The following is a 21,833-nucleotide window of genomic DNA, read 5'->3' as shown; positions in this document are numbered from 1 at the left end:
CTATGGATGTATATGGGTGCTGTGGGTGCTACAGGTTGCTGTGGGTGTCTATGGATGCTATGGGTATCTAAGAGCATCTATGGGTGCTATGGATGCTATAGGTTGCTATGGGTGTCTATGGATGCTATGGGTATCTGAGAGCATCTATGGGTGCTATAGGTTGCTATGGGTGTCTATGGATGCTATGGGTATCTGAGAGCATCTATGGGTGCTATGGATGCTATAGGTTGCTATGGGTGTCTATGGATGCTATGGGTATCTAAGAGCATCTATGGGTGCTATGGATGCTATAGGTTGCTATGGGTGTCTATGGATGCTATGGGTATCTAAGAGCATCTATGGGTGCTATGGATGTTATAGGTTGCTGTGGGTGTCCATGGATGTCCATGGATGCTATGGATGCTAAAAGCTGCTATAGGTCTCTATGGGTGCTATGGAAGCTATAGGCTGCTCTGGGTGTCTATGGATGGCTATGGGTGTTATGGGTGCTAAAGGTTTCTATGGGTGTCTATGGGTGCTATGGATATTATAGGTTGCTATGGGTGTCTATGAATGTCTATAGGTGCTATGGGTGCTAAAGGTTGCTATGGGTGCTATGGATGATAAAGGGTGCTATGGATGTTACAGGTTGCTATGGGTGTCTACGGATGTCTATAGGTGCTGTGGGTGCTAAAGGTTGCTATGGATGTCTATGGGTGCTACGGGTGCGAGAGGTTGCTATGGGTGTCTATGGGTGCTATGTATGTTATAGGTTGCTATGGGTGTCTATGGATGTCTATAGGTGCTATGGGTGCTAAAGGTTGCTATGGGTATCTATGGGTGCTATGGATACAATAGGTTGCTATGGGTGTCTAAGGACGTCTATGGGCGCTATGGGTACGAGAGGTTGCTATGGGCGTCTATGGGTGCTACGGATGTTATAGGTTGCTGTGGGTGTCTACAGATGTCTATAGGTGCTACGGATGCTATAGATTGCTATGGGTGCCTATGGGTGTCTATGGATGCTATGGGTATCTAAGAGCATCTATGGGTGCTATGGGTGCTAAAGGCTGCTATGGGTGTCCATGGATGTCCATGGACGCTATGGATGCTAAAAGCTGCTATAGGTCTCTATGGGTGCTATGGATGCTATAGGTTGCTATGGGTGTCTATGGGTGTCTATGGGTGCTATGGATGTTATAGGTTGCTGTGGGTGTCTACGGATGTCTATGGGTGCTATGGATGCTATAGGTTGCTATGGGTGTCTATGGATGCTACGGGTATCTAAGAGCATCTATAGGTGCTATGGATGCTAAAAGCTGCTATAGGTCTCTATGGGTGCTAAGGATGCTAAAGGTTGCTATAGGTCTCTATGGGTGCTAAAGGTTGCTGTGGGTGTCTATGGATGTCCATGGATGCTATGGATATCTATGGGTGTCTAGGGGTGTCTATGGGTGCTGGTGGATGCTATAGGGTGCTACAGGTGTCTATGGATAGCTGGGTGTCTATGGGGTGTCTATAGGGTGTCTTTGGATACTACGGATGTCTCTGGGTGCTATGGTATATCTATAGGGTGCTAGATGAGTGTCTATAGGTGCTGTGGGTGTCGCCTGGGAGAAGATGAGCCCGTGGTGGTGCTATGGCGGTGTCTATATGTGCTATACGGATGTTATAGGGTATCTATAGGATATCTATACAGTATCTATAGGGCATCAATAGGTTATCTATAGATGCTATAGGGTATCTATAGATGATACAGAGTACCTAGAGGGTAACTATAGATGCTATAGGGTACCTACAGATGCTATAAGGTATCTATAGGGTATCTATAGATGCCATAGAATATCTATAAATGCTATAGGTTATCTACAGAGTATCTATACATGCTATAGGATATCTATCGATGCTATAGGGTACCTATAGGGTACTTACAGGGCCTATCGGTGTCACCTGGGAGAAGATTAGCACACAGTGGTGCTACGGGGGTGTCTATAGGTGCTATACAATGCTATAGGGTATCCACAGGGTATCTATACAGTATCTATAGGGTATCTATAGATGCTATACAGTACCTATAGGGTATCCATAGATGCTATAGGGTATCTGTAGGGTATCTATAGGTGCTACAGAATATCTATAGGATATCTATAGATACTATAGGGCACCTATAAGATATTTATATATGTTATAGGGTATCTATAGGATATCTACAGATGCTATAAGGTGCCTATAAGAAATCAATAGACGTTATAGGGTACCTATAGATGTTACAACGTATCTATAGGGTATCTATAGATGCAATAGGATACCTATAGAGTATCTATACATGTTGTAGGGTACCTGTATCTATAGATGCTATAGGGTACCTATAGATGCTATAAGGTATCTATAGGGTTATCTATAGATGCAATAAGGTACCTATAGGGTACCTATAGATGCTGTAGGGTACCTATAAGACATATACAGATGCTATAGTGTACCTACAGGATATCTATAAATGCTATAGGATACCTATAGGTGCTATAAAATATCTATAGGGTATCTATAGATGCTGTACAGTACCTATAAGATACCTATACATGCTAAAGGGTACCTATAGGTGCTATAAGATATCTATAGGGTATCGATACATCCTATAAGGTACCTATAGAGTATCTATAGATGCCATAGGGTACATATAGGGTATCTATAGATGCCACAGGGTACCTACAGGGTTCCTATAAATGCTATAGGGTACCCATAGGGTATCTATAGATGCCGTAAGGTACATATAGGGTATCTATAGATGCCATAGGGTACATATAGGGTAGCTACAAATGCTATAGGGTACCTATGGGGTATCTATAGATGCTATAGGGTACCCACTGATCCTATAAGGTATCTATAGGGTTTCTACAGAAGCCATAGGGTACCTACAGATGCCCTAGGGTACCCATAGGGTATCTACAGATGCTGTAAGGTACCTATAGGGTATCTATAGATGCCATAGGGTACTTACAGGGTACCTATAAATGCTATAGGTTACCCATAGATCCTATAAGGTATCTATAGATGCTATAGGGTACCTATAGATCCTATAAGGTACATATAGGGTATCTATAGATGCTACAGAGTACCCATAGACCCTATAAGGTATCCATAGGGTATCTACAGAAGCCATAGGGTACCTATAGATGTCATAGGGTACCCATAGGGTATCTACAGATACTGTAACGTACCTATAGGGTATCTATAGATGCTGTAAGGTACCTACAGGGTATCTATAGATGCCATACGGTACCTATAGGGTACCTATAGATGCCATAGGGTACCTATAGGGTATCTATAGATGCTGTAGGGTACCAATAGGGTACCTATAAATGCTATAGGGTACCTATAGGGTACCTACAGATGCCCTAGGGTACCTACAGGGTACCTATAAATGCTATAGGGTACCTATAGGGTATCTATAGGTGCTATAGGGTACCTATAGGGTATCTATAGATGACATAGGGTACCTATAGGGTACCTATAAATGCTATAGGGTACCCATAGGGTATCTATACATGCTGTAAGGTACCTATAGGGTATCTATAGATGCCATAGGGTACTTACAGGGTACCTATAAATGCTATAGGTTACCCATAGATCCTATAAGGTACCTATAGGGTATCTACAGAAGCCATAGGGTACCTACAGATGCCCTAGGGTACCTATAGGGTATCTATAGGTGCTATAGGGTACCTATAGGGTATCTATAGATGCCCTAGGGTACCTATAGGGTACCCATAGGCGCTATGGGGTACCCAAGGGGTACCTGCAGATGCCCTAGGGTAGCCGTGGGGCCGCCGGGTGTCACCTGGGAGAAGATGAGCACGCGGTGGTTCTGCTCCTTGAGCTTCCGCAGCATCTTCTGGAGCAGCAGCAGCTTCCCCGAGGCCTTGATGAGCGCCCCCCCCTCGTAGGCACCGCTCGGCAGCTTCGGGGACTCCTGCGGACGGGGACAGCACCCCCATAGCTCCCCATAGCTCCCCATAGAACCCCATAGCTCCCCATAGCACCCCATAGCACCCCATAGAACCCCATAGCTCCCCAAAGCACCCCATAGCTCCCCATAGCACCCCATAGAACCCCATAGAACCCCATAGCTCCCCATAGAACCCCATAGCTCCCCATAGCTCCCCAAAGCACCCCATAGCTCCCCATAGCTCCCCATAGCACCCCATAGAACCCCATAGCTCCCCATAGCTCCCCAAAGCACCCCATAGCTCCCCATAGCACCCCATAGAACCCCACAGAACCCCACAGCACCCCATAGCTCCCCATAGAACCCCACAGAACCCCACAGCACCCCATAGAACCCCATAGCTCCCCATAGCTCCCCATCTCACCCCATAGCTCCCCACAGAACCCCATAGCTCCCCAAAGCACCCCATAGAACCCCACAGCACCCCATAGCTCCCCACAGAACCCCACAGCTCCCCAAAGCTCCCCACAGCACCCCATAGAACCCTACAGCTCCCCATAGCACCCTATAGCACCCCACAGGATGCTAGAGCTCCCCATAGTACCCTATAGCACCCCATAGCCTCATTTCCCTCTCTGTCCCTCCCATTGGTCTCCAGGGTGAAGCCTTCATGTCTCCATACCCCACACCCCACACCCCATATCCCATACCCCATATCCTATACCCCATATCCCATACCCCACATCCTACACCCATACCCCACACCCCACACCCCATACCCCGTATCCCACACCCCATATCCCATTCCCCATATCCCATTCCCCATTCCCCATACCCCATATCCCATACCCCATTCCCCATTCCCCATACCCCATATCCCATTCCCCATACCCCATACCCCATATCCCATACCCCATATCCCATTCCCCATACCCCATATCCCGTATCCCATTCCCCATATCCCATACCGCATACCCCACACCCCACACCCCATACCCCATATCCCATTCCCCATACCCCATACCCCATACCCCATACCCCATACCCCATATCCCATATCCCGTATCCCGTTCCCCACACCCCACACCCCACACCCCACACCCCATTCCCCATTCCCCCTATCCCAGCCTCCCCCCCCCCCTGCGCCCCACAGCCGCCCCCATCCCGGCATTCCCGGCGGTCCCAGTCCCACCATGGCGGCCACCGGGAACAGGTAGGGGTGGTTGCAGCACTTCTTGAGGTCCATCATGATGTTGAGGAGCGAGACCTGGTTCCCTCCGCCCCGCGAGTTGAGCGCCTCGAAGTTCCGCGTCAGGATGTACTTGTAGTACTTCCTAAGGGAATGCCGCTGGGATGGCGCCGGGGGCATCCCAGGGCCTCCCAGTGGGGCCAGGGACCCGACTGGGGACACTGGGAGGGGCGCTGGAAACACTGGGAGAACCCAATGGGGATGTGGGACCCAACTGGGGACACTGGGATGGGCACTGGAAACACTTGGGTAACGCAATGGGGATGTGGGACCCAACTGGGGACACTGGGAGGGGCGCTGGAAACACTGGGACAACCCAATGGGGATGTGGTACCCAACTGGGGACACTGGGATGGGTGCTGGTCACAATGGGATAACGCAATGGGGATGGGAAGGATGGATGTGGAGTGCTTCCTATGGGAATGCCGCTGGGATGGCACCGGGGGCATCCCAGGGCCTCCCAGTGGGGCCAGGGACCCGACTGGGGACACTGGGAGGGGCACTGGAAACACTGGGAGAACCCAATGGGGATGTGGTACCCAACTGGGGACACTGGGATGGGCGCTGGAAACACTTGGATAACGCAATGGGGATGTGGGACCCAACTGGGAACACTGGGATGGGCGCTGGAAACACTTGGATAACGCAATGGGGATGTGGGACCCAACTGGGGACACTGGGATGGGCGCTGGAAACACTTGGATAACGCAATGGGGATGTGGTACCCAACTGGGGACACTGGGATGGGCGCTGGAAACACTGGGAGACCCCAGTGGGGATGGGAAGGATGGATGTGGAGTGCTTCCTATGGGAATGCTGCTGGGAATGGGGCCGGGAGCATCCCAAGAGCACCCAATGGGGCTGTGCTGTATCTATGGGTGCTGATGGGTGCCTATGGGTGCTATGGGTTCTGATGGGTACCAGCAGGTGCTATGGGTTCTGATGGGTGCCTGTGGGTGCTATGGGCTCTGATGGGTGCCTATGGGTGTCTATGGGTTCTGATGGGTACCAGCAGGTGCTATGGGTTCTGACGGGTGCCTATGGGTGCTATGGGTTCTGATGGGTACCAATGGGTGCTATAGGTTCTGATGGGTGCCTATAGGTTCTGATGGGTACCAACGGGTGCTATGGGTTCTGATGGGTGCCTATGGGTGTCTATCAGTTCTGATGGGTGCCTATGGGTGCTATGGGTTCTGATGGGTTCTGATGGGTGCCTATGGGTGTCTATGGGTTCTGATGGGTACCTATGGGTGTCTATGGGTTCTGATGGGTACCTATGGGTGCTATGGGTGTCTATGGGTTCTCATGAGTACCAAGGGGTGCTATGGGTTCTCATGGGTACCTATGGGTGCTATGGGGTGCCCCCTACTTCTGTATGGGGCTCAGCTCCACCCTTACCATGAGCTTGGTCTTGACATCAATGGCTGTCACGGGGCACCCATGGATGCTATGGGGTATCTATCCACTCTGATGGGTGTCAGTGGGTTCTGATGGGCATATATGGGTGCTATGGAGCCGGTGGGTTCTGATGGGTACCTATGTGTGCTATGGGTGCTATGGGTTCTGATGGGTGCCTATGGGTGATACGGGTTCTGATGGGTACCAACGGGTGCTATGCGTTCTCATGGGTACCTATGGGTGCTATGGGTACTGATGGACGCCTATGGGTGTCATGGGTTCTGATGGGTACCTATGTGTGCTATGGGTTCTGATGGGTGCCTATGGGTGTCTATGGGTTCTGATGGGTACCTATGGTTGCTATGGGTTCTAATGGGTATCTATTGGTGCTATGGGTTCTGATGGGTACCAATGGGTGCTATGGGTTCTGATGGGTGCCTATGGGTGTCTATGTGTTCTGATGGGTACCAACGGTTGCTATGCGTTCTCATGGCTACCTATGGGTGCCATGGGTTCTGATGGGTGCCTATGGGTGCCATGGGTTCTTATGGGTACCTATGTGTGCTATGGGTTCTGATGGGTACCAATGGGTGCTATGGGTTCTGATGGGTGCCTATGTGTGCTATGGGTTCTGATGGGTACCAATGGGTGCTATGGGTTCTGATGGGTACTATGGGTGCTATGGATTCTGAGGGGTATCTATGGGCTCTGATGGGTGCCTATGGGTGCTATGGGTTCTGATGGGTGCCCGTGGGTGCCACCTACTTCTGCATGGGGCTCAGCTCCACCCTGACGATGAGCTCGGTCTTGGCGGGCATGTTCTTGAAGACGTCGGCCTTGAGGCGCCGCAGCATGTGGGGGCCCAGCAGGTCGTGGAGCTTCTTGATCTGGTCCTCCTTGGAGATGTCGGCAAACTCCTCCAGGAAGCCCTCCAGGTTGCTGCAGGGGGGACAAGGGGGTGCTACAGGGTGAGAATGGGGTGCTGTGGGGTGAGAAATGGGTGCTATGGGGTGATAATGTGGTGCTATGGGGTGAGAAAGGGGTGCTGTGGGGTGATAATGTGGTGCTATGGGGTGAGAAAGGGGTGCTGTGGGGTGAGAATGGGGTTCTATGAGGTGAGAAAGGGGTGCTATGGGGTGAGAATGGGGTGCTGTGGGGTGATAATGTGGTGCTATGGGGTGAGAAAGGGGTGCTGTGGGGTGAGAATGGGGTTCTATGAGGTGAGAAAGGGGTGCTATGGGGTGAGAATGGGGTGCTGTGGGGTGAGAATGGGGTGCTATGGGGTGAGAAATGGGTGGTATGGAGTGAGAACGGGGTGCTATGGGGTGAGAGAGGGGTGCTGTGGGGTGAGAAATGGTGCTATGGGGTGATAATGTGGTGCTATGGGGTGAGAAAGGGGTGCTGTGGGGTGAGAATGGGGTGCTGTGGGGTGAGAAATGGGTGGTATGGAGTGAGAATGGGGTGCTATGGGGTGAGAATGGGGTGCTATGGGGTGAGAATGGGGTTCTATGAGGTGAGAGAGGGGTGCTGTGGGGTGAGAATGGGGTTCTATGAGGTGAGAAAGGGGTGCTATGGGGTGAGAATGGGGTGCTGTGGGGTGAGAATGGGGTGCTATGGGGTGAGAAATGGGTGGTATGGAGTGAGAATGCGGTGCTATGGGGTGAGAAAGGGGTGCTATGGGGTGAGAACGGGGTGCTATGGGGTGAGAGAGGGGTGCTGTGGGGTGAGAAATGGTGCTATGGGGTGATAATGTGGTGCTATGGGGTGAGAAAGGGGTGCTGTGGGGTGAGAATGGGGTGCTGTGGGGTGACAAATGGGTGGTATGGAGTGAGAATGGGGTGCTATGGGGTGAGAATGGGGTGCTATGGGGTGAGAATGGGGTTCTATGAGGTGAGAAAGGGGTGCTATGGGGTGAGAACGGGGTGCTATGGGGTGAGGAAGGGGTGCTGTGGGGTGAGAACGGGGTGCTATGGGGTGAGAAATGGGTGGTATGGGGTGAGAATGGGGTGCTATGGGGTGAGAAATGGGTGCTGTGGGGTGAGAATGGGGTGCTATGGGGTGTGGGGACATGGGGTGTGGGGATGGTGGTGACCGGGACATGGGGACTCCATAGGAGAAGAGGGGACCCCAGGGGTCACAGGGGGATACAGACACCCCATAGAAGGGGAAGGGACCCATGGGCACCCCATAGAAGGGGAGGGACCCATAGGCACCCCATAGAAGGAGAAGGGACCCATGGGCACCCCACAGAAGCAGAGGGGCCCCCAGCGCACCCACAGGGCCATGAGGGGACGCTGATGGACCAGGGCAAAGGGGGGACCCAGGAGCAGCAGGGCCACGAGGGACCGCGGATGGGGATGGATACGGAGGGATGCGGGGGGGGGCACAGGGAACCCAGGGCACCCATAGGCACCCATAGGCACCCATGGGCACCCATGGGCACCCATACTTGAAGCGCTCGGGCGTGAGGAAGTTGAGGAGGTGGAAGAGCTCCTCCAGGTTGTTCTGCAGCGGGGTCCCCGTCAGCAGCAGCTTGTGCTCGATCTTGTACCCGTTCAGCACCCGGAAGAACTGGGGGGGGGGGGGGGGGCACCCATGGGTGAAGCACCCATAGAGCACCCATAGCCCCCCCCCCCCCCCCATCCTGGCACCCATAGGAGCAGTGGCCAGAGAAGCCCCTGCATGGGAGCCAGAGACGCATCTGCACACCCCCCATGGTGCAGCCAAGGTTTGGGTGCTCCCCCCATAGGGACCCAGGGCTATGGGTGCCCCACCTCAGGTCTATGGGTGCCCCCCTCAGGTCTATGGGTGCCCCCCTCAGGTCTATGGGTGCTCCCCTCAGGTCTATGGGTGTCCCCACCAAAGGAACACATGTCTATGGGTGCCCTCACTATAGGGACCCAGGTCTATGGATGCTCCCACTATAGGGACCCCAGGTCTATGGGTGCCCCCAGTATAGGAACCCAGGCCTAAGGGTGCCCCCACTATAAAGACCCGGGTCTATGGGTGTCCCCCTCAGGTCTATGGGTGTCCCCACCAAAGGAACCCAGGTCTATGGGTGCTCCCCACTATAGGGACCCAGGTCTATGGGTGCCCTCACCAAAGGAACCCAGGTCTATGGGTGCTCCTCACTATAGGGACCCCGGTCTATGGGTGCTCCCACTACAGGGACCCAGGTCTATGGGTGCTCCTCACTATAGGGACCCAGGTCTATGGGTGCCCTCACCGTAGGGACCCAGGTCTATGGGTGCCCCCACTACGGGGACCCAGGTCTATGGGTGCCCCCACCATAGGGACCCAGGTCTATGGGTGCCAACACTATAGGGACCCAGGTCTATGGGTGCCCCCACCATAGGGACCCAGGTCTATGGGTGCCCCCACTATAAAGACCCAGGTCTATGTGTGCCCCCACTATAGGACCCCAGGTCTATGGGTGCTCCTCACTACAGGGACCCATGTCTATGGGTGCCCCCACCATAGGACCCCAGGTCTCTGGGTGCCCTTCACTATAGGGACCCAGGCCTAAGGGTGCCCCCACTATAAAGACCCGGGTCTATGGGTGTCCCCCTCAGGTCTATGGGTGTCCCCACCAAAGGAACCCAGGTCTATGGGTGCCCCCACCATAGGACCCCAGGTCTCTGGGTGCCCTTCACTATAGGGACCCAGGCCTAAGGGTGCCCCCACTATAAAGACCCGGGTCTATGGGTGTCCCCCTCAGGTCTATGGGTGTCCCCACCAAAGGAACCCAGGTCTATGGGTGCCCCCACCATAGGACCCCAGGTCTCTGGGTGCCCTTCACTATAGGGACCCAGGCCTAAGGGTGCCCCCACTATAAAGACCCGGGTCTATGGGTGCCCCCCCTATAGGGACCCAGGTCTCTGGGCCCCCCGGCCCCGTGCTGTGGGCGCCCACCTTGGACTGGTTGTTCTTGAGCCGATGGGCCTCGTCCACCACGAGGCAGGCCCAGCGGATGGAGCCCAGCGCCGCCTGGTCGATGGTGATGAGCTCGTAGGAGGTGAGCAGGACGTGGAACTTCACCTGCGCCTCCCGCTGCGCCCCACGCGTCAGCAGCGGCCGGAGACTGCCCCACAACAGCCCCACAACAGCCCCACAACAGCCCCACAACAGCCCCACAACAGCCCCGCCGCAGCCCCACAACAGCCCCGCCACAGCCCCACAACAGCCCCGCCGCAGCCCCACAACAGCCCCGCCGCAGCCCCACAACAGCCCCACAACAGCCCCGCCGCAGCCCCGCAACAGCCCCGCCGCAGCCCCACAACAGCCCCGCCGCAGCCCCACAACAGCCCCACAACAGCCCCGCCGCAGCCCCACAACAGCCCCGCCACAGCCCCACAACAGCCCCACAACAGCTCCGCAAGAGCCCCACAACAGCCCCGCCACAGCCCCACAACAGCCCCGCCACAGCCCCACAACAGCCCCGCAACAGCCCCGCCACAGCCCCACAACAGCCCCACAACAGCCCCGCAACAGCCCCGCCACAGCCCCACAACAGCCCCGCCACAGCCCCACAACAGCCCCACAACAGCTCCGCAAGAGCCCCACAACAGCCCCGCCACAGCCCCACAACAGCCCCGCCACAGCCCCACAACAGCCCCGCAACAGCCCCACAACAGCCCCGCCACAGCCCCGCCACAGCCCCACAACAGCCCCACAACAGCCCCGCCACAGCCCCACAACAGCCCCACAACAGCCCCACAACAGCCCCACAACAGCCCCACAACAGCCCCGCCGCAGCCCCACAACAGCCCCACAACAGCCCCGCCACAGCCCCGCCACAGCCCCACAACAGCCCCACAACAGCCCCACAACAGCCCCACAACAGCCCCGCCACAGCCCCACAACAGCCCCACAACAGCCCCGCCGCAGCCCCGCCGCAGCCCCACAACAGCCCCACAACAGCCCCGCCGCAGCCCCACAACAGCCCCACAACAGCCCCACAACAGCCCCGCAACAGCCCCGCCACAGCCCCACAACAGCCCCGCCACAGCCCCACAACAGCCCCACAACAGCTCCGCAAGAGCCCCACAACAGCCCCGCCACAGCCCCACAACAGCCCCACAACAGCCCCACTGCAGCCCCACAACAGCCCCGCCACAGCCCCGCAACAACAGCCCCCAACACCCAGTGACAGCCCCACAACACCCAGCAACACCCCAACAACACCCCCACAACACCCAGCAACAGCCCCACAACAACCCCACAACACCCAGCAACAGCCCCACAACAACCCAACAACAACCCCACAACACCCAACAACAGCCCCACAACACCCAGCAACATCCCAACAGCACCACAACACCCAGTGACAGCCCCACAGCAACCCAACAACAACCTCACAACACCCAAAAGCAGCCCCACAACACCAACACCCAGCAACACCCCAACAACAGCCCCACAACACCCAGCAACAGCCTCACAACACCCAGCAACAGCCCAACAACAACCCCACAACACCCAGCGACAGCCTCACAACACCCAAGAACAGCCCCACAATATCCAGCAACAGCCCCAGAACAACACCCAGCAACAACCCTACAACAGTCCCACAACAACCCAACAGCCCCACAACACCCAGCAACAGCCCCACAGCAACCCCACAACAGCCCCACAACACCCAGCAATCACCCCAGAACAACCCAACAGCCCTGCAACAGCCCACAAGCACCCACAACACCCAACAACACAACAGCCCGCAACAACCCACACCACCACCCAGCAAGAGCCCCACAACAGTCTCACAACACCCAGCAACAGCCCAACAGCCCCACAACAATACCCAGCAAAAGCCCCACAACAGCCCCCACAACAACCTGACACCCAGCAACGCCCAGCAACAGCCCAGCAACAACCCACAACAGCCCCATGACACCCAACACCAGCCCAATACCACCCTGACACCCGGCAACACCCAGCACCCAGCAACAGCCCAACCACAGCCCAGTGACAGCCCCATGAGACCCAGCAACAGCTCAGTGACACCCCAACAACAGCCAGCAATAGCCCAACACCACCTGACGGCCCAACAATAGCCTGCTACCCAGCAACACCCTGACACCAAACAGCCCCACACCTCCACCCAACACCAGCCCAACGACAGCTCAACCACAGCCACACAACACCCCACAACAGCCCCACAACACCCTGACACCCAGCAACAGCCAACAGCCACACAACAGCCCAACACCCAGCAACAGCCCGACACCCCAGCAGAGCAAACACAGCTGGACACCCAACACCAGCCTAATGACACCCAGCAACAGCCCAACAACCTAATGACACAACACCCACCAACTGCCCAGCAACACCCTGACACCCAGCAACAGTCACACACCAGCCCAACAAACAAACACCAGCCCAACAACACCCAGTAACAGCCCAACACCCTGACGACACACCAACACCCACCAACCTCCCAGCAGCACCCTGACACCCAACAGCCACCCAACAGCCCCACAACACCCTGACACCCAGCAACAGCCAACAACCCAACAGCCCCACAACACCCTGACACCCAGCAACAGCCAACAGCTGCACAACAGCCCCACAACACCCTGACACCCAGCAACAGCCAACAGCCACACAACAGCCCAACACCCAGCAACAGCCCGACACCCCAGCAGAGCAAACACAGCTGGACACCCAACACCAGCCTAATGACACCCAGCAACAGCCCAACAACCTAATGACACAACACCCACCAACTGCCCAGCAACACCCTGACACCCAGCAACAGTCACACACCAGCCCAACAAACACCAGCCCAACAACACCCAGTAACAGCCCAACACCCTGACGACACACCAACACCCACCAACCTCCCAGCAGCACCCTGACACCCAACAGCCACCCAACAGCCCCACAACACCCTGACACCCAGCAACAGCCAACAACCCAACAGCCCCACAACAACCTGACACCCAGCAACGCCCAGCAACAGCCCAGCAACAACCCACAACAGCCCCATGACACCCAGCAACAGCCAACAGCCACCCAACAGCCCCACAACAGCCTGACACCCAGTAACAGCCAACAGCCACCCAACAGCCCCACAACACCCTGACACCCAGCAACAGCCAACAGCCACCCAACAGCCCCACAACACCCTGACACCCAGCAACAGCCAACAGCTGCACAACAGCCCCACAACACCCTGACACCCAGCAACAGCCAACAGCCACACAACAGCCCAACACCCAGCAACAGCCCGACACCCCAGCAGAGCAAACACAGCTGGACACCCAACACCAGCCTAATGACACCCAGCAACAGCCCAACAACCTAATGACACAACACCCACCAACTGCCCAGCAACACCCTGACACCCAGCAACAGTCACACACCAGCCCAACAAACAAACACCAGCCCAACAACACCCAGTAACAGCCCAACACCCTGACGACACACCAACACCCACCAACCTCCCAGCAGCACCCTGACACCCAACAGCCACCCAACAGCCCCACAACACCCTGACACCCAGCAACAGCCAACAACCCAACAGCCCCACAACACCCTGACACCCAGCAACAGCCAACAGCTGCACAACAGCCCCACAACACCCTGACACCCAGCAACAGCCAACAGCCACCCAACAGCCCCACAACAGCCTGACACCCAGTAACAGCCAACAGCCACCCAACAGCCCCACAACACCCTGACACCCAGCAACAGCCAACAGCCACCCAACAGCCCCACAACACCCTGACACCCAGCAACAGCCAACAGCCACCCAACAGCCCCACAACACCCTGACACCCAGCAACAGCGAACAACCCAACAGCCCCACAACACCCTGACACCCAGCAACAGCCAACAGCCACCCAACAGCCCCACAACACCCTGACACCCAGCAACAGCCAACAACCCAACAGCCCCACAACACCCTGACACCCAGCAACAGCCAACAACCCAACAGCCCCACAACACCCTGACACCCAGCAACAGCCAACAGCCACCCAACAGCCGCCCAACACCCTGACACCCAGCAACAGCCCAACACCCCGACGACACCCCAACACCCACCAACCACCCAGCAGCACCCTGACACCCAACAGCCAACAGCCGCCCAACAGCCCCACAATACCCTAACACCCAGCAACAGCCAACAGCCACCCAACAGCCCTACAACACCCTGACACCCAGCAACAGCCAACAGCTGCACAACAGCCCCACAACACCCTGACACCCAGCAACAGCCCAACACCCCGACGACACCCCAACACCCGCCAAGTGCCCAGCGCCACCCCAACGCACCCAGCAACAGCCGGCACCCACGGTACTCCCTCCAGCCCCCCCCCCCCCCAAAGAGCCCCCCGGCGACCCCCACCTTCATCTTGAAGGCCTTCTTGCCCCCCTTCATGGCGTTGTCGTCGAAGGAGAACTCGTTCTCGCGGATGATGGCCCGGCTGTCCTTGTCCCCGGTGTAGGTGACCACGTAGAAGGCGGGCGCCCACATCTGGAACTCCCGCTCCCAGTTGATGATGGTGGAGAGCGGGGCACTGACGAGGAACGGGCCCTTGGTGTGGCCCTGGGGGACAGGGGGGACACATGGGGACACGGGGACATGGGGTGGCCCTGGGGGACAGTGCGGGGGGGGGGGGGGGGGGGCATGGTCCTGGGTGGCTGCAAGGAGGGGACACCAGGAGGAGGTGGGGGACAACAGGGATGAAGGGGGTGACACCAAGGGGCAAGCGGGTGACAACGGGGAGGAAAGGGATGACACCAAGAACCGTTTGGGTGACACCAAGGAGCAGCTGGGTGACACAAGGATGAAACCAGGACCCATTGGGTGACCCCAAGGATCACTTGGGTGACACCAAGGAGCAGTTGGGTGACACAAGGATGAAACCAGGACCCATTGGGTGACCCCAAGCACCAGTTAGGTGACACCAAGGAGCAGTTGGGTGACACAAGGACGAAACCAGGACCCATTGGGTGACCCCAAGGATCACTTGGGTGACACCAAGGAGCAGTTGGGTGACACAAGGACAAAACCAGGACCCATTGGGTGACCCCAAGGATCACTTGGGTGACACCAAGGAGCAGTTGGGTGACACCAAGAACCACCTGGATGATTCCAGGACCAGTTGGGTGACACAGGGACTAACCCAGGACCACTTGGGTGACCCCAATGACCAGCTGGGTGACCCAAATGACCACTTGGATGACACCAAGGACCAACTGGATGACACCAAGACCAGTGGGGTGACCCCAGTGACCAATTGGGTGACACCAGGACCATTTGGATGACACCAAGAACCACTGGGATGACACCAAGGACCAACTGGATGACACCAAGGACCACTGGGATGACACCAAGGACCAGTTGGATGACACCAGGACCACCTGGATGACACCAAGGACCACCTGGATGACACCAGGACCACCTGGATGACACCAAGGACCAATTGGGTAACACCAAGGACCACCTGGATGACACCAAGACCACTGGGATGACATCAAGGACCATTTGGATGACACCATGGACCAATTGGGTGACACCAGGACCATTCGGATGAAACCAGGACCAATAGGATGACACCAAGCACCAACTGGATGACACCAAGGACCAATTGGGTGACACCAAAGACCAACTTGATGACATCAAGGACCAGTTGGATGAGACCAGAACCAGTCGGATAACACCAAGGACCAATTGGATGACACCAGGACCAGCTGGATGACACCAAGGACCACTTGGATAACACCAAGGACCAACTGGATGACACCAAGAACCACTTGGATGACACCAAGGACCAACTGGATGACACCAGGACCACCTGGATGACACCAAGCCCCAACTGGGCGACACCAAGAACCAGACAAGATGACGCCAAGCATCAACTGGATGACATCAAGACCAATTGGGTGATCCTAGGACCACTCGGGAGACCCCAATGACCCCTTAGATGACACCAAGGAGCACTTGGACGGCCCCAGGACCAGTCGGGTGACACAGGGACTAAACCAGACCCACTCGGGCGACCCCAGGCGCAGCCTCACCTCCTTATAGAGCGAGTAGAGGAAGACGATGGTCTGGATGGTCTTGCCCAGCCCCATCTCATCGGCCAGGATGGTGTCGGTGCTCTGGGCCCAGGAGAAGCGGAGCCAGTTGAGGCCCTCGAGCTGGTAGAGGTGCAGGGTGCCACCGGTGGCCGTGATGAACCGCGGCTGCGACTCGTACTTCACTGTGGGCTGGGGGGGCAATCGGGGGTTAATGTTGGGGGGCAATGGGGAGGGTGTCAACACTGGGGGGCAACGGGGAGGTGATGATGGGTGGGATGTCAATGGGAGAGGGTCAACAGAAGGATGTCAATGTTGGGGGGTGAATGGTGGGGGGGTCAATGGGGAGGTGTCAATATGGAGGTGTCCATGTTGAGTCCAATGGTGGGTGTCAAGGGGTGTCAAAGTTGGGTGTCAATGGGGAGGTGTCCGTGTTGGGTGGCAACACTGGGTGACAAGGGGTGTCAAGGTTGGGTGTCAATGGGGAGGTGTCCATGTTGGGTGGCAACACTGGGTGTCAAGGGGTGTCAAAGTTGGGTGTCAATGGGGAGGTGTCAGTGTTGGGTGACAACACTGGGTGTCAAGGGGTGTCAAAGTTGGGTGTCAATGGGGAGGTGTCAGTGTTGGGTGGCAACACTGGGTGTCAAGGGGTGTCACAGTTGGATGTCAATGGGGAAGTGTCCATGTTGGGTGTCAATACTGGGTGTCAAGGGGTGTCAAAGTTGGGTGTCAATGGGGAGGTGTCCATGTTGGGTGGCAACACTGGGTGTCAAGGGGTGTCAAAGTTGGGTGTCAATGGGGAGGTGTCCATGTTGGGTGCCAATACTGGGTGTCAAGGGGTGTCAAAGTTGGGTGTCAATGGGGAGGTGTCAGTGTTGGGTGACAACACTGGGTGTCAAAGTTGGGTGTCAATGGGGAGGTGTCAGTGTTGGGTGGCAACACTGGGTGTCAATGGGGAGGTGTCCATGTTGGGTGTCAATACTGGGTGTCAAGGGGTGTCAAGGCTGGGTGTCAATGGGGAGGTGTCAGTGTTGGGTGGCAACACTGGGTGTCAAGGGGTGTCAAATTTGGGTGTCAATGGGGAGGTGTCCATGTTGGGTGGCAACACTGGGTGTCAAGGGGTGTCAAAGTTGGGTGTCAATGGGCAGGTGTCCATGTTGGGTGTCAATACTGTGTGTCAAGGGGTGTCAAAGTTGGGTGTCAATGGGGAGGTGTCCATGTTGGGTAGCAACAATGGGTGTCAAGGGGTGTCAAAGTTGGGTGACAATGGGGAGGTGTCCATGTTGGGTGTCAGCGATGGACAGCAATGGGGAGGTGTCAATGCTAGGTGGCAATGGGGAGGTGGCAATGGGGAGATGGCAATGTGGGGTGTCAATGCTGGGTGTCGATGGGGGGTGTCAATAGTAGGGTGCCAACAGGTAGGGTGTCAATGTTGAGGCTGTCAATGTTGGGTGTCAGTGCTGAGGGTGTCAATGTGGGGTGTCAATGGGGAGGTGGCAACAATGGGTGTCGACGATGGGTGTCAATGACGGGTGCCAATGACAGGTGTCAACGACGTGTGCCAGTAACGGGTGTCAATGATGGGGGTCAACGATGGGTGTCAATGATGGGTGCCAACGGTGGGTGTCAATGGGTGTCAACGATGGGTGTCAATGACAGGTGCCAGTGATGGGTGTAAATAGGTGTCAATAATGGGTGTCAACGGGTGTCAATGACAGGTGTCAACGATGGCTGTCAAGGACAGGTGTCAATGATAGGTGTCAATAGTGGGAGTCAATGACGGGTGTCAACGATGGGTGTCAATGACGGGTGCCAGTGATGGGTGTCAATGGGTGTCAATGATGGATGCCAATGGGGGGTCTCAGTGCACTCACGTCATTGGTGGGTGAGTCAGGGGGCCCCTCTCCCGGCGTCTCCTTCTTCTTCTTCTTGTAGCGCCGGGGCTGGGCAGGGTCCTCCCCCATGAACACCTCCCTGGGGACACGGAGGGGACAGGAGACAAAGGGGGGGACACACAGGGACAGGCAGCAGCATGAGGACATTGGGGAACACACGGGGACACGGCTCCTGTCCCATGTCCTCCATATCCCATACCCCACACCCCACACCCCATACCCCATACCCCACACCCCATATCCCATACCCGTATCCCATACCCCATATCCCATACCCCATACCCCATATCCCACACCCCACACCCCATACCCCATATCCCATGTCCCATACCCCATATCCCACACCCCATATCCCATACCCCATATCCCATACCCCATATCCCACACCCCATATCCCATACCCCATATCCCACACCCCATACCCCACATCCCATACCCCACATCTCATACCCCATACCCCACATCCCATACCCCATATCCCATACCCCATAACCCATATCCCACACCCCATACCCCACGTCCCATACCCCATACCCCATATCCCATACCCCACATCCCATACCCCATATCCCATACCCCATATCCCATACCCCATATCCCACACCCCATACCCCATACCCCATATCCCACACCCCATATCCCATACCCCATATCCCATACCCCATATCCCACACCCCATACCCCACATCTCATACCCCATACCCCACATCCCATACCCCATATCCCATACCCCATAACCCATATCCCATACCCCATACCCCACACCCCATACCCCATATCCCATATACCCCACACCCCACACCCCATACCCCACACCCCACACCCCATACCCCATATCCCATATACCCCACACCCCCCACCCCACGCTCCTCACCGGTGCTTCCAATAGGCCAGCTTGTGGAGGTCGTAGTCGGGGATGGGCATCTCGTCCTCCTCCCACGTGGCCTGGTCGTAGGGCAGGTCCCGCCACTTGACCAGGTAATGGTACTGCCCCTTGCGGTCCACGCTGCGCCAGCACCGGGCCATGGGGGCAAGGGGGACAATGGGCATCATGGGGGACAATGGGGGTAATGGGGGGCAATGGGGTAATGGGGGTAATGGGGTAATGGGGGCAATGGGGGTAATGGGGACAATGGGGGTAATTGGGACAATGGGGACAATGGAGACAATGGGGGCAATGGGTGTAATGGGGACAATGGGGGTAATGGGGGGCAATGGGGATAAAGGGGACAACGGGGACAATGAGGGTAATGGGGGACAATGGGGGTAATTGGGACAATGGGGACAATGGGGACAATGGGGGCAATGGGGGGCAATGGGGGTAAAGGGGACAATGGGGACAATGAGGGTAATGGGGGACAATGGGGACATTGGGGGACAATGGGGGTAATTGGGACAATGGGGACAATGGGGGCAATGGGGGTAATGGGAGGCAATGGGGGTAAAGGGGACAATTGGGACAATGGGGACAATGGGGACAATGGGGGCAATGGGGGCAATGGGGGTAAAGGGGACAATGGGGGCAATGGGGGTAATGGGGGCAATAGGGGTAACAGGGGGTAATGGGGACAATGGGGGGCAATGGGGGTAATGGTGCAGTGAGGACAATGGGGACAATGGGGGACACTGGGCACCCTCAGGGGACATTCAGCACCCACTGAGGACACAGGGCACCCACTGTGGACACTGGGCACCCATGGGTGCCATCAAGCACCCATTGGGGACAGCCACCCAGGACACAAGGGTCACCTGAGGACACAGAGGGGACAGGGGAACCATTGGGGACAGCACCCAAGAGCTCCCAGTGGGTGCCGGGGGGCAAGGATGGACACTTGGGTGGGGGCACCCATGGGTGCTGGGGGTGTCCTGAGGAGACCCCATGGGTGCTATAGGGGGTCCTGGGCTCAGGCAGCACCATCTGTAGGCACTATAGGGGGGTCCCCAGGTGCATGTAGCACCCATGGGTGCTACATGATGGTCCCTAGGTGCACGTAGCACCCATGGGTTCCATGGGGGCACCGGTGCTTGGGTACCACCATCTATAAGTGATAAGGGGGGGGGGTCTTGGGGCTTGGATGCCACCACCTATAGGTGCCATAGAGGGGTCGCAGGCCCCCGGAGCACCCATGGGTGCTATAGGGGTGTCACCAAGCACATGTAACACACGTGGGTGCTATATGTAGGTCCCCAGCTGCACTTAGCACCCATGGGTTCAATGGGGGGGGGGGGAAGGGGGTACCGCTGCATGGGTACCACCATCTGTAAGTGATATGGGGGGGGGTCTTGGACCCACAACCTACGGGTGCCCTAGAGGGGTCCCCGGAGCACCCATGGGTGCTATAGGGGGGTCCCCAACTGCGAGTAGCACCCATGGGTTCCATGGGGGTACTTGTACTTGGGTACCACCATCTATAAGTGATATGGGGGGGGTCCTGGATCCCAGCACCTATGGGTGCCCTAGAAGGGTCCCTGGAGCACCCATAGGTGCTATAGGGGTCCCCAGCTGCAAGTAGCACCCATGGGTTCCATGGCGGTACTTGTACTTGGGTACCAACATCTATAAGTGATACGGAGGGGGTGTGTCTTGGATCCCAGCACCTATGGGTGCCATAGAGGGGTCCCTGGAGCACCCATGGGTGCTATAGGGGTCCCCAACTGCGAGTAGCACCCATGGGTTCCATGGGGGTACCGGTGGCTTGGGTACCACCATCTGCAAGTGATATGGGGGGGGTCCTGGATCCCAGCACCTATGGGTGCCCTAGAGGGGTCCCCGGAGCACCCATGGGTGCTATAGGGGGGTCCCCAGCTGCAAGCAGCACCCATGGGTTCCATGGGGGTACTGGTGGCTTGGTGACCACCATCTATAACTGACATACGGGGGGGGTCTTGGATCCCACCACCTATGGGTGCCCTGGAGGGGTCCCTGGAGCACCCATGGGTGCTATAGGGGGGTCCCCAGCTGCAAGCAGCACCCATGGGTTCCATGGGGATACTTGTGCTTGGTGACCCTCATCTATAAGTGATACGGGGGGGGCTTGGATCCCACCACCTATGGGTGCCCTAGAGGGGTCCCTGGAGCACCCATGGGTGCTATAGGGGTCCCCAGCTGCAAGCAGCACCCATGGGGGTGCATGGGGGTACTTGTGCTTGGGTACCACCATCTATAAGTGATATGGGGGGGGGTCTTGGATCCCAGCACCTATAGGTGCCCTAGAGGAGTCCCCGGAGCACCCGTGGGTGCTACAGGGGGGTCCTCAGCTGCAAGTAGCACCCATGGGGTTCCATGGGGGTACCGGTGGCTTGGTGACCACCATCTATAAGTGATATGGGGGGGGGGGGTCTT

General features: G+C 56.7%; 1 protein-coding gene across 1 annotated transcript in view; it reads right to left on the bottom strand.

The window, feature by feature from the left end:
• Positions 1-21,833, bottom strand: part of LOC136023416 (chromodomain-helicase-DNA-binding protein 3-like) — a 73,909-nt gene that overhangs the window by 34,366 nt on the left and 17,710 nt on the right. The window contains 9 exon segments of the mRNA XM_065697833.1: positions 3,818-3,949; positions 5,118-5,259; positions 7,338-7,511; positions 9,022-9,143; positions 10,485-10,622; positions 14,920-15,120; positions 16,596-16,787; positions 18,470-18,569; positions 19,365-19,496. Coding sequence (XP_065553905.1) covers positions 3,818-3,949; positions 5,118-5,259; positions 7,338-7,511; positions 9,022-9,143; positions 10,485-10,622; positions 14,920-15,120; positions 16,596-16,787; positions 18,470-18,569; positions 19,365-19,496 — 1,333 coding nt within the window.

The sequence above is a fragment of the Lathamus discolor genome, chromosome 18, assembly GCF_037157495.1.
Source record: "Lathamus discolor isolate bLatDis1 chromosome 18, bLatDis1.hap1, whole genome shotgun sequence".
Classification (NCBI taxonomy): domain Eukaryota; kingdom Metazoa; phylum Chordata; class Aves; order Psittaciformes; family Psittacidae; genus Lathamus; species Lathamus discolor.
The sequence above is the reverse complement of the archived record's forward strand: the minus strand, read 5'-3'. Positions and strand labels throughout refer to the sequence as shown.